The sequence below is a fragment of the Nicotiana tabacum genome, chromosome 12 (genome assembly GCF_000715075.1).
Source record: "Nicotiana tabacum cultivar K326 chromosome 12, ASM71507v2, whole genome shotgun sequence".
Classification (NCBI taxonomy): Eukaryota; Viridiplantae; Streptophyta; class Magnoliopsida; order Solanales; family Solanaceae; genus Nicotiana; species Nicotiana tabacum.
Window position 1 is genome coordinate 31,914,752 of NC_134091.1, and position 13,787 is coordinate 31,928,538.

Below are 13,787 nucleotides of genomic sequence, written 5' to 3' on the forward strand. Positions count from 1 at the left end.
ATAAGTTATATCGCCCCCAATACATGAATAACTTTTCTCCTAATAAGCTACCAAACGACCACTCATTATTTGTATCAAATGAATGTAAAATAATTGTCTTGCATATAAATGTTTTTCACTTAATGATAGTCACGTGATTTATTTTTTAACTCTAATTGATAACTCTTATAGTTAATTATTACTCCACTTGATTAGGTGTGAACGTCAATGAGGGTAAGTATTTTTCTCATTTTATTATTATTCTGTTACCATACATAATTGGGAGAAATACATGTCTATCTTGATTGTAATCATATGAATGAAACTCAAGCCCAAGACGTTGATTGCTAGACAAACTATTGCTTGAGATTTTTATTTGTTTGTCATCGTTATTATCTTAAAAGGCTTGAAAATATCCACACTAATTTTGATTTTTGATAAAGATAATCTGAGCTAGTTATGTTAACTTTCATAGTTAGAATTTAAACCACCAATTTTTGATAGAGTGGTCAGTTTAGCAGCAAATGGAATTAAAAAGAACAAAATGATACCATTAATTAATCTGCAGTCTGCCCTTTCTCAGGGGCGGATGTAGTGCATTATCGACGGGTTCAATTGAACCCATAACTTTCGACGCGGAGTAAAAATTTATATGTAAAAATTTATTAAAATTGCAAAAATAGTAAATATGAACCCATAACTTTAAATATATAATGGATTCAACGCTAAAAATTTCAAAAGTTGAACCCCTAAGATTTAAATCCTGGATCCGCCTCTACCTTTCTTAAGTAGTCCACATACACATAATACATAGTACAAGTAATGGCAAATCCAATATATTTCAAAAAGGGCAAATCTATATGCCACTCATTGCCTTAATAGTCTGCATATCCGAAAATTATGGTAATCTCAACAAAACTCCCCGTTTGAGTTTCACTAGTTGAATGGTAGCCTGATTGAAAAGCATATTTGGAAATCCAAAAATAATAAGGGAAAGAGTTAAAATACAACATGTTAATATATATATATAAGGTAAATCCTGAATAAATAAATAGATAAATAAGAGAGAAGCTTACCCTAACTTCAAAGATGTATCTGAGCAATCATCCTCAACAGGAGTACCATTGTTACAACTGCATGCAGACATTGGTGGAGAACAAGTAATCAAAATGCAGCTTATTGTCTCATGAATTTCATTTAAATTATATACACAAACAATGTAAAAAAAAAATCTTACACTACTATCTGATGACCTAGAAGTTAACTATACGTAATTACCATATTAAGTGGAACAAATAATTCGATAAATAAGGCAGATAACAAGTTAAACTTTCACCGTACTTAATTTATGTCGTTAGTGTAAAAGACAACTCAGTGTACGAAGTATTTTGTGAAACCGCACTCTAAGTGGGAGTGATGTAGACAACCTATCTCTCATTTCATGGCTCGAATCAATATCCTACGGGTCACAGGGAGACAACCTTATACTCTAAGGTTCCCCTTCTTATGCCGCCATTAGGATATATAAGCTAAATCCTTGCTCCAAGTGCAGCCTTGGCGTAACAGATAAAGTTGTTGCCATGTGACCAGGAGGTCACGGGTTCGAGCCGTGGAAAAGCCTCTTGCGGTGAAATGCAGGGTAAAGCTGCGATACAATAGACCTTTGTAGTCCGATCCTTCTCCCGGACCCTGCTATAAAGAGTATATATAAGCAAAGCTTACCCTAAATTCAAAGATGCATTTGAGCAATCATCCTCAGGAGGAGGACCACTAGTAGAGACATTGGTAGTAATAGACTGATCAGAAGACTGGCCTTCTTCCATTGCCATGCAATCCAAATCTGTGAGTAAAGGCAACTTTCCTTCATTCATCATTGCCATCTATTTAAGAAGCACATTCAAAAATTTAATTTGTAGCATTAGAAGATGATCATTCAATTTAATTAGCCCTGTTAAATAATTAAATAAATTGTATACAAAAAAAAGAAGAAGGTTATTCCCAGGTGATTTTACTTTCTGTTTCAGTTGCTTGTTTTCTTCCATTAGCTCAGCACCCTGCATATATGATTTGCATTATTCAGGAGTCACAAAAAAGGGAGAAATATATTAAATACACCAAAATGGGATTTAACCTATATACACACAAGATAACCTTTTTTCCCAATCATTGTATTTTAAATTGTTTAGCAGGTTATCTGTCCTATTTTTCCAGATATAAATCTGACTAATCATGGATAAGTTACGTGTAGTTATCTTTTAGATGACATAATAATGTAAAACTTCTTTTTTACTCTCTCATTATATTGATATTTTAGCCCCTAATTAGACAAAATATGGGTTTAAGCTAATAAAGTCTTCTACTAACCTTTCTTTGAAGTTTGGTAATTTCATCCATAATTTTTGTACCCTGAGATGAAAACGAGTTTGTGTATATTAGAAGTTATTTAATTAGTATAACATCATATGTTTACTATTAGTCTTTAACATAATAAAGTGCAATATCGAGAAAAAACCTTGATCTCAAGCACATGTGTGAGTCCAGCTTCAAGTCTTTTCTCAATTTGTTGCAATTTTTCTAAGCTCAATCCTTCAAGTTCCTCGCCTTTCATCTGCCTGATATATAAAATATAGTATATCAATATCCAGATATAAAAATGTATGCTTTGATGAGAATGAAATAGAAATAAGATATTATTTGAGGAAAAAAATACTATAGCAAATTAAATAAGATATATACATGTGATTTTGTGAAGGGTGTGCAGCTTAATGTTATATACGCCTAGCCCTTCTACTTCTATCGAGGTATTATTTACATATGAAACATGAATTACTATCTAATACTTTATTCCTTTCAAGTTGGCATATATTCTTCTGAGATATTTATAAGAGTACTAAAATGTAGATCTTCTAATTCAAGTCTTCTATTCCCCCCTCTCTCTCTATATATATATAACGGTATAATTTTTTAATCGAAGGGTAGCTCTCTAAGTGACGATTTCAAATCTAAGCAATGACAAGAAATGTCAGGTACATTTTTTAATATATCTAGGCTTTCATGAATAGGGTTATCAATACCTGTGATAGTGAAAGTTAAGGCGCGCCAATTATTAATATGCACACCGTTATAAATTATTAAAACAAAGTGCCAATAAAAGGAGTGATGGAGGAAAAGAAAGAATTGTTGAAGGCTATACCTCAGCTCACGATTCTTGTCAGCCAACTCCTTGCTTAATTTCACGTTGAGGTTATTCTCTAGCTACAATATGATAAGCAACAAAAAGAGTTAGTAAAACATGCAGGTGTTGTGGATGTTATATACTGCTTAATATTCAGGTCTAAAACAGGTTCAGAACATTTCTTTTGCCCCTAATTAAAGAAACGTAGACCTTAGTCCTAAATCCTAATTAAGCATTGTCATAACCCTAAGTTGATCATAGGAAAATTACAATATTAAGGATTGATTCAGGAGCAAAAGAAATTCAGTTTGTCCAAATGATATCGATAAAGTACCGATAGCCTCATCTAGTTACTCCTACAATATTAAATCTACCATTTCCTTCATTCCAATTTATGTGGAGTCCATTATTCAGATGGTGATTCAACTATACGAAATTATCTCTCAAAGTCATCTTTCTTTCGTTTGTAATAACAAAGTCACTATATTATGCCTATAACACTCAGAAGGTCATTCAACTAGATTTCTCAAACTTTTGATGGCCAAATCCCTATTTTACACTCTAAATTATCAAATTTTTATTTGTTTAGATTTTTAATATTATATTTTTTTCTCCTTTTACTTTATATTATGGACTTATCTTAGAATAAATAAATTTTATTTATAAATTAAAAAAATAAATAGCATTTAAGCATATATAATGTTGGAATAATAAATTATTCAGCATAGTAGAAAATTAATTAGAATAATTTGTTCGCAATAATAATTTTGATATTAACAATAAAAAACTCAAAAATGTATTTACACAATTGAGAATGAAAGAAAATAAACGTTTTAAAATATATATTCCATGTACGTAGAGAATAATTATTTAAAATATAGGTATTTTAATAATATACATTATATATTGTTGAAAATTATGCTCAATTATATTATTATTCCGAAATTATATATGCTAGAAAAATATTTTTTTATTTTTTATTTTTTATTTTTAAATAAAATATATCTGTTCTATAGGTAAAAAATCATAATATTAAAAAGGTTAAAAAAAAGAGGAAGAAGAAAAAAGTTGATAATTTAAAGGGTAAAATAGGTATCTGACAATCAAAGATTTGAGAAATCTGGTTGAGTGACCTTTTGAGTGCTATAGGCATAGTTAAATGACTTTCTTGTTACAAATGAAAGAAAGATGACTTTACAAGATAATTTCAAATAGTTGAGTGACTATTTAAGTAATAGACTCAATTTATGTGACTGTTTCATTATTAGCTATGTTGCGCGGACTCTCCAAAATGATGTCGCACCCGTGTCAGATCCTCTAAAAATACACTATTTTTGGAGGATCCGACACGCACCCGACAAAATTTTCGAAGAGTCCGAGCAACATAGATTATTAATCTGTTTTAGAAAGAATGACACACTTAATGAGAAACTTTATAGCCACACAAATATGATGACATGTGTAAGACTATATATTTTAAAAGTTTTTCGTTTTTTCTTAAACTCAAATTCGAATCAAATTATATCACATAAATTGATAGAGTATATAAGATGTTAAATAAAGATTACCTGCAAGTCAAGGGAAGGTTGGTCATCTTTCTCAAGGCTACTTGTATGCAACTTATATTTTCCAAGGATATCCTCCGCATTCATGAACAAGATGATTAATTATTGCGTCAATTCAAGTGTCTATCTATTTTTGTACATATATTATTCCATCGAGGAAAGATTAATCAATCAACTATGTCTCAAAACTATATGATTAGTTGGAGCACTCATATATGAATGCTCTATATTTCGTCTCTTTTTAGTCAGGTCTATCTCATTTCAGTATTATGTAATTTGCCTAAAAAGATAAATTTTTGGTTTTCTAATGTTGACAAGAGTGGGTTGCTCTAGTGGTAATCACCCTCGACTTTCAACCAAAAAGTTGTGAGTTCGAGTCACCCCAAGAGCAAGGTGGGGAGTTCTTGGAGGGAGAAAGCCGAGTTTCTATCGGAAACAGCCTCTCTATCTCAGGGTAGGGTAAGGCCTGCGTACACACTACCCTCCCCAGACCCCACTAATGAGATTATACTGGGTTGTTGTTGTTGTTGTTGTTGAACAATCAAATTATTGATAACTGCAACTCAAAGTTTTCACCTTATATATCGTAATACATCATATACATAAAACAATTTTTTTAACAGAAAATATGTTGCGCGAACTTTCTAAAATATTGTTGCACTCGTGTTGGATCCTCCAAAAATTACACTACTTTTGAAGAATTGACACGCACTCAACGATATTTCAATGAATCGAACAACATAGTAGATAAGATCTCTAATACTCTTTCCAAATGTATCTTTTGTTGGAATGCCAAGGATCTACCTTTTTAATTTGGAGAAGATATCTCTCTCAATTTATAAAGCAATGAATTTAACTTTTTTAAAAACAACTAATCAATAAAGTTCAATCCATATTCTGAATTATAAAGTAGTGCTAAAGTTAGCTCAATTTTGTACGCTTCTCCTATAGCCGTAAGGTTACTATATTGTTGTTCTTTGGGTGAGGGGCATTGGGGGATAAAGAGAAAGATAATTTTGCTCACAAATTAATGGAGTGAAAATACTTAGAACATAATAAATAATAACCCAAAATCATTGCCATTATTTTGTGAATTGTGATTTCCTTTGTGATTTTAATCATGAAATTTAAATTCCAAATACTAGCGTCTGTACGTATAAAGATTATACCAAGTCAATATTTGCTAACTGGATAGGATTACATTAAAAGGATGAATATAAGAACCTTAAATAAATGCTTAAGCAAAAGAGGACGAATTAGAACCACTGTAACAATTTAAAATTAGCAACCAATTAGTGGAATTGCTACGTGGTTTAGTATTTTACTATGCATTAGTAGGATATCATCAGAGAGCACAATTATCATGTAGCTAATATGCATATTAACATATTAAACCACGTAATAATTCAATGGATATTATATCACTTCGCAATTATACTTCAATAGACAATAAGGTCCATTTGGTGGCTGGTTACATGGTAAGTTATTCATGTATTAGGAGTAACATAAATAATACAATGTTTGATAGCTTATAGTTACTTTGTACAAAAAGTCTGGACAACTAATGTTATGTTTGGTTGCCTTTTTCATTGGGGTACAAGTAATACATGAATAAGTTATACAACAAATCTGTGTATATTATTTATTGTAAGGTAGAATGTGGAATAATTAATACACGTATTAGTAATACATGGATTAAATAATCAAATAACCAAAAGCCCTCATATTTATTTTAATTACACATTGTATAATTAAAATAAAGTAAACATATAGCAAAAAATAATCCCTATATTAAAATTTATTATTTACTAATTCATGTATTACTAACCTTTACACAACTAATCTCTTCATAATTAAGCCATGCATAACAAGACCCTGCATAACTATTCATTACATAATTAAACACTATATAATTAATCCCTACATTACTAATACCTACATAATTCTAAACAACAACCAAACGACCCTAAGGAACGTACAGAAATACAGTAGTTTAAAATATTAATTTGACTTAATCAGAAAGTGTACTATATAACTAATTAATAGAGTTTTCCACTGTTATTTCATGGTGTGAATGACCAAAGATGTGCAAAGTGAAAAAAATAAGAAATGGAAAGAAAATTGTAGGACTAATAATCATAATTGTATTCTCGTGGAGCATTCTAAAGCATTAATATAATTAGCTCCTAATTGGAAAATAAGCAATGATCGTATAATAAGACCAGAACCCATTTGTGATTCTTTTGGACAAGTGTGATGAAAATGTGTGTTAAAACAAAAGAGTGACATTTTTATATATAGCTAAAGAGCGCTATGCTTTAACGGAGTTTTGGTCGTTAAAGCATAGCTCTCTCTCTCTCTCTCTCTCTCTCTCTCATATATATATATATATATATATATATATATATATATATATATATATATATATATATATAAAATGCTCTTTTAAACCGCGCTATATACATAGCGCGGTATATAACCGCGCTATACCTGTTTTGTGGGCCCACCAATAAGTCTCATGCGTTTAACTGACATAACAATAATTCAAATGGGTATAGCGCTCTTTAAAAGAGCGCTATACCTAAAAAAATTCAGCCCACCGAGCTAGGCATTGCCTTATTTAAAGGCGTTAGGATTTTACAAAAATCCATTCAAAAATATTCCTAACTCTCGTTCAAATTTTTCTTGTTAAATTCTCAAGCATTTTTTCATAATGTCTGAAGAGCGAAAAGTAAGGGTTTCATTATATTTGGGGGGGGGGGGGGGGGGGGGTGAGGTTGTGATGGCGAATAACTCTGTGAGCTATAGTTTATCTCACAATGTCATGCTAAGTTGCCACTTACAATGGAGTACGATAGATTGGTATCGTTATGTAATAAAATGAGTGTGAGAAAACGTTCGGTGAACCTTAAAGTAATCGGAAGATATCCGTATTCCGTCACTACGCAAGGGGTTGCTTGTTACGCTGAGTTTAACATCGACGATGATGAAACTTTGAGGGATTTTTTGAGAATTCCAGATAAATACCGGAAATTTCTTGTAATAAAAATATTGAAAATGTACGTCAAGGTCGAAGACGTTCGCAATAATGAGGTTGCGCATAGTAGGGATAACCCTCAGTCATCGGGTGGTTATTCTGGAGCAGTTTTTGCCGGACAAGTTCCGTATGAAAGAGTTTGCCCTGATTTAAACTTATCACCACGGGCGAATGAGGAGCGAGGAAATAATTTCTCTCCTGCTTTACATAATCTACAAGACGAGTGGTAAACTTTAATTTTTCTTAGTGTTACGATATATATTTTTGCTGTATTGAATTTGTATTAACACTCATATATTCCACAAGGGGTACCGGCCAATATGACTTTTACAAGTTATGAACCCACGCCCAATTGGAATATGCGTAGTTCTGGTGTGTTGGATCATGGTGGTCCATCCGGGAGTCATCACCAACAGAATAATGTCCATCAAGGAATGTCAACACGTTACGACTTATAAATGAAGTGATACAGCTATATGGAAAGTATTTATTAATTTCAGTAGCATATTATTTTGTTATTTGTGCAGTGAAAACGAGCAAGTTGAACCACCTGTCCTCACTCAATTGCCCGAAGACGACATATTAAATCGGGATCTGGCAGATGCACAGAGTGAGGAAGAGAACAGTGATTATGACAACAATGCCGATGATTCCGGAGACGACACACCCTTCCCTCGTGAGGATGGTGATGAGGAGGAAGAGAATGAAGGACCTTAATTGGACAGAGTATATACCTATGGGTTCCAGGCTCGATATTTGATGCCCAGTAGGACCAAGCTATCCTGAATTCTTGTATGTGTCAATTTTATTATTTTCGTAATTTTGTATATTTATTTTGTAAATTAAATAATTAATTTTTATCATATTTAATTGGACAGAGTATATACCTATGGGTTCCAGGCTCGATATTTGATGCCCAATAGGACCAAGCTATCCTGAATTCTTGTGTGTGTCAATTTTATTATTTTCGTAATTTTGTATGTTTGTTTTGTAAATTAAATAATTAATTTTTATCATATTTAATTGGAGAGAGTATATACCTATGGGTTCCAGGCTCGATATTTGAGGCCCAGCAGCACCATGCTATCCTGAATTCTTGTGTGTGTCAATTTTAATATTTTCATAATTTCGTATGTTTGCTTTGTAAATTAAATAATTAATTTTTATCATGTTTAATTGGACAGAGTATATACCTATGGGTTCCAGGCTCGATATTTGAGGCCCAGTAGCACCAAGCTATCCTGAATTCTTATGTGTGTCAATTTTAATATTTACATAATTTTGTATGTTTGTTTTATAAATTAAATAATTTGTAAATTAATCTTGTGTTTGATCTATCAGTATAAAAGATACTTAAACTACAGGGATTCTACGCTAAAAGGGTACTAGTCTTTAAGCAAATAAATAATCTAAACTAGATAAAAATAACAAATATATTTTAATCACAAAACAAACACAAAACACTAATATCTTAGTCTGGATAAAAAATAACATACTAGTTTAATCACAAAAAAAATACAAAACAACGTGGAAACATATTCAAAACAACTAATATGCATTATTATACGTGTTTCGACATAAAAATCGGAATACCTCGATTTATGTTTTTCGAAAAGTCGATGAATTGAAAATTTGAGCCCGAAACGAGGATACCATAACAATAGAAGGCTTGGCTAGGATGTGGGACCTATAATCTTATCTTTTTGTGTGACGGGTGGGGTCCACTACAGTGGGGTCCACTACAGTTTTTTTAGAAGGAAATTTGGGGGGGAGGGGGTCGATTAAGAATTTTGAATTTGGGGAGGGGGGCGTCTGGTTTGAGTGTGGGGAAGAAGGAGGGGGACCGTTTATTTATCTATGTATAGCGCGGTATATAACTGCGCTATACATATATAGCGCGGTTATATACCGCGCTATGCATAACTGTCTTATCAGCTCTGTATAATGCGGTTTAAAAGAGCGTTCTATATATAAATAACGCTCTTTTAAAGAGCGCTATACTTTAACGACCAAAACTCCGTTAAAGTATAGCGCTATATATAAAAATATCACTCTTTTTTTTAAATACATATTTTCGTCACAGTTGTCTAAAAAAACCACAAATGGGTTCTCGACTACTTTTTAACCAGCCCTTCCCATTTTCCAAAAGACATACTCCTATATGTACTAGTACTAATAGAGCAATCTTGTCGATCTTAGCCAATAAACTGACTGATGTATGGAAAGATTTGACTAAAGAAGGACAACTGACACAAAATTTATTACTAATTACTAAAGGATATAAATTAGGTGTTGGAGTTATATCATAAAAGGTTATTATAAAATAGCAGTATATAACTATATATGTTCAAAGTTAAGGAGAAAGACAAAATAACATAGTAATTAAGAGTGATATACAACTACTAGTAAGCAAATAAATACGTACTAATGCTTGTTTAGAGAAGCAGCATAGATCTATACTCGGATTTCCTCCCCTCTGTTCAAGTTTTTAAGGGATATGTGTCGTCGTGTCGATGAAAAATAGCAGATTACTCCGAACTAGCTAGTCAATATTCGCGTTCAGATATCACAATTAGCAAAACGGAAGAATAAGAAGTCTATGATCGCTAAATGACTATCGATTCTTTCCCATTAGTTAAAAACAACAACAACAACCCACCGTTTCCGATAAATCATCGACTCTCTCCCTCCAAGAACTCCCCAACTTACTCTTGAAGTAACTCAAACTCACTACCTCTTGATCCCATTAGCTAAAAGTTGAGCAAAAGTAACAATCTACATTGGTCGAGACAAAATATTTCTTAGGGTTTCTATAATTAATATATACTTGACGATTCTTTTGGATAAAAACTTAATTTAATTAGTACGTACTACTTATTAGGTAAGCGTGAGACACGAGGTAGTTTTCTTGTCGGAAAAAAATCTCATAAAATTACAGTTGTCTTTGCCTGTAGTAATACCCCTTGGCTTCCTCTTGTCACAAGAAACCAGACATGTCTTTAAGTTTTTCATCATCAGATATTTTCTTTTAATATGTTCTTGAGTTAAGAAAATTATTATATTATATTGTCTGTTAAAAAAAATGGTAATACCTGGAGCTAGAATACTCAAAGAGTTTGCCAGTAGCAGAGAAAATGATGAGTGCAACATCAGCATCACAAAGTACAGAAAGCTCAGCAGCTTTCTTGAAAAGCCCTCTTCTCCTCTTTGAAAATGTCACTTGCCTTGCTGTTATGTTGTCAATCTTCTTTATCTTGATCTTCTTTCTTGCCATTCTAAATTCACAGTAGTATTTCTTTTACTAGCTGTTTTCAGTACACTCACAAGTACATAAACAAGAATTGAAAATAATACTTTTACACAATTATATCATACCTGAGTGACTGACAGAAGATTGTTCCTATATTATGTTGTAGATGACAGTTATCGACATCATACAAAAAAAAGAACACTATTTCACACACTCATACGAAGTTAGGGTACTACACAAAAGAGAGAGAAGAGAGAGAAATCTGGATTCTGGAGATACTAGATATTTCTGAATTTAGAACAGTGATGTAATACTAAGTAAAATTAAAGAAACCCTAAAAGAGGGAAAGAAAAAAAAATAAAGAACCCCCCAGTTCAGATCCAGTTAGAAAACCTATGAAAATGCACCAATTATTGGGTATGAACGTGCTAGAGTACCTCTCAAGTTACAAATCGATATAGTATATGCTTTGGATTGGCGAATCGGCACTGTTCACTTCTTCTTGGAACTGAAAAAACAAAAAACAAAAGAATTTTTTTATGTTTTCACGAGAGAGATGCTCCTTGTTCCATTTCCTTTTCCTTCCTTCTTCTTCTTAGCTTGTTGAAGATATTATTCGTCTTATATCAGAAGCTCCACCAATTAAAACTCAGAGAGGCCGAAAAAGAAAATTAAAACCGAGAGAGAGAGAGAGAGAGAGAAGGGGGTGGATGCTATGTATGGTAACTTTACAGCTAGTTACATCAAAATATGTGGTTCAGGAATAGGAAAGTCCACGTTTACCTCTTATAGCAAAATGGAACATATACACAGTATCACTGTCCTTTACTATTGAAGTCATATATATCCTTAGGGAGATAGTATAAAAAGATAATTCGGTTTACAAAATATTTCGTATTTACGAAAGGTTCGGGAAGATCGCATTCTAAGGGGTGTGATATAAACAGCATATTCTGATCCAAGTATCAATGACTGATTTCACGGCTCGAACCCGTAACTTATAAGTTACACATAGACAAAACAACTTAACCGTTGTTCCAAAGCTCCCCTTGATATAGAGATATTAATCTAATATAGCAAGTTATTTAGTACCAAGTTATTTAATCAATTAAACCTATAATAACCTTTTAAATAACCTAAAGGAATAAATATTTTTCTCATTATCAGCGCAGAGATTTCAAATTCTATCTTTTAACCTTACATTTGCCTCATTTGCTATATTTTAAGAAAAAATAGTAATAATATGAAACAACATGCACGAGCGAATATATCACCGCATAACTATAAAACTACAAAATAAATTAGGAAAGAAAAAAAAATCAAAAAGAGTAAAAGAACGAAGCAGAAAAGAAGGAAGAAGAAAAATAAAAAAATGAGCTATACAGTCAACATTACTGGTACAGTGCCACACAAAATTTTTGGTATAAGTTTCAAGTTTCAACTGCTTAAAATTTTACTTTACCTCCGATTAATAGCCGCCAAGCTTCTAAAATTGGTTTATTTTGAGAAGTGATTCTCTCAAAAGTACTTTTTAAAAAAGTATTTTTGGTGAGAAACAGTTTGTATTTGGCGAATTAATTTAGAAAGCACTTTTGAGCAGTAATTAGTGTTTGACCAAGCTTTTGAAAACTGCTTCTAAGTGTATTTTTCTCAAAAGTGCTTCTCAAAAAGTACTTTTGGAGAGAAATTATTTTTTCCTGCTTCTCAAAAACTGCTTCTGCTTCTCCTCAAAAGCACTTTTTTTCCTTCCAAAAGCTTGGCCAAACACCTCAATTTTTGGCCAAAAATGCTTTTGGCAAAAAAAAAAAAAAAAAAATACTTTTTGCCCAAAAAAAAGCTTGGCCAAACAGGCTATAAGTAGGCATTGGACATAAAAATTATAATTTCTGAAAAAAATATTTTTTGAAATTAAGTTGAAAGATTATATTTGAAATTTGAAATTATGTTTGGACATGCATTTCAGTTAAAAAAGTATTGCACTTTTGTGAGTGGAGAAAATTTTTCCAGAAAAACTTGAAAACTTACAAATTTTCATGGACAAACACATTTTTGAAAAAAATAAATCCGAAAAAAGGAAAAAAATTTCCTGGACAAACGGGTCCTAATAATTGAGTAGCATGTTATCTAAAAATATACCAGAAAAAGAGTCCGGAACTAAAGTGTGGTTCTTTTGGACTCAAACGATAAAAATAAGTGGCAAAAAAATTGACTACCATTTTATATATAGTGCGGTTATTCACCGTGTTATACCTTAACGACACGTTTGTCCGTTAAAATATAGCGCGGTGAATAATAGCGCTACGCTTGAACTCAAAATTGGCGGGAGGTATAGCGCATACATAGGAGGCACTAGAATATAGCGTCTCCTATATATCCGCTATACCTACTTAAAAAAACGGGCCATCTCCGCTCCCCCAAACCAGCGGTCCTCCCCCCCTCCCCCCACACACACCATTTTTTAAACAAAAAAATCCATTGGAGCCCACCCGTCCCACAAAAAGTGTATCTTCTCTGTATTGTAGGAAGCTAACACCGGATCCAAGGCGTTGTCATGTAGTGGATCTCGTATATTGCTCGTTTCGGCCCCCAAATTATCAAATTTTTACATTTCAAAAAATTTCAAATCGAGGTAATCCGACTTACTTTTTGATAAAACTCATGTATATAAAATGCTTATTAGTTATTTTTTACTGTGGTCTATGTATTTTTGTGATCGTTTTGTGATTTAATTAATTTATTATTTTTTATCCGGGTTAGATTATTTATGTGTTAAAAAATTAG

The 13,787-nt window shown here is 32.3% G+C and overlaps 1 protein-coding gene across 1 annotated transcript; it reads right to left on the reverse strand.

Annotated features, from left to right (window-relative positions):
- Nucleotides 1–662: 662 nt before the first annotated feature.
- Nucleotides 663–11,743, reverse strand: LOC107783845 (MADS-box protein AGL24-like). The gene is made up of 12 exons (XM_075226306.1): nt 11,444–11,743; nt 11,132–11,156; nt 10,849–11,031; nt 8,201–8,207; nt 4,723–4,794; nt 3,173–3,234; nt 2,492–2,591; nt 2,344–2,385; nt 1,992–2,033; nt 1,702–1,859; nt 1,056–1,112; nt 663–931 (listed from the first exon to the last, which is right to left on the reverse strand). Exons 3-12 carry the CDS (start codon nt 11,028–11,030, stop codon nt 916–918), a joined length of 738 nt encoding a protein of 245 aa, XP_075082407.1. The 5' UTR covers nt 11,031; nt 11,132–11,156; nt 11,444–11,743; the 3' UTR covers nt 663–915.
- Nucleotides 11,744–13,787: the final 2,044 nt, after the last annotated feature.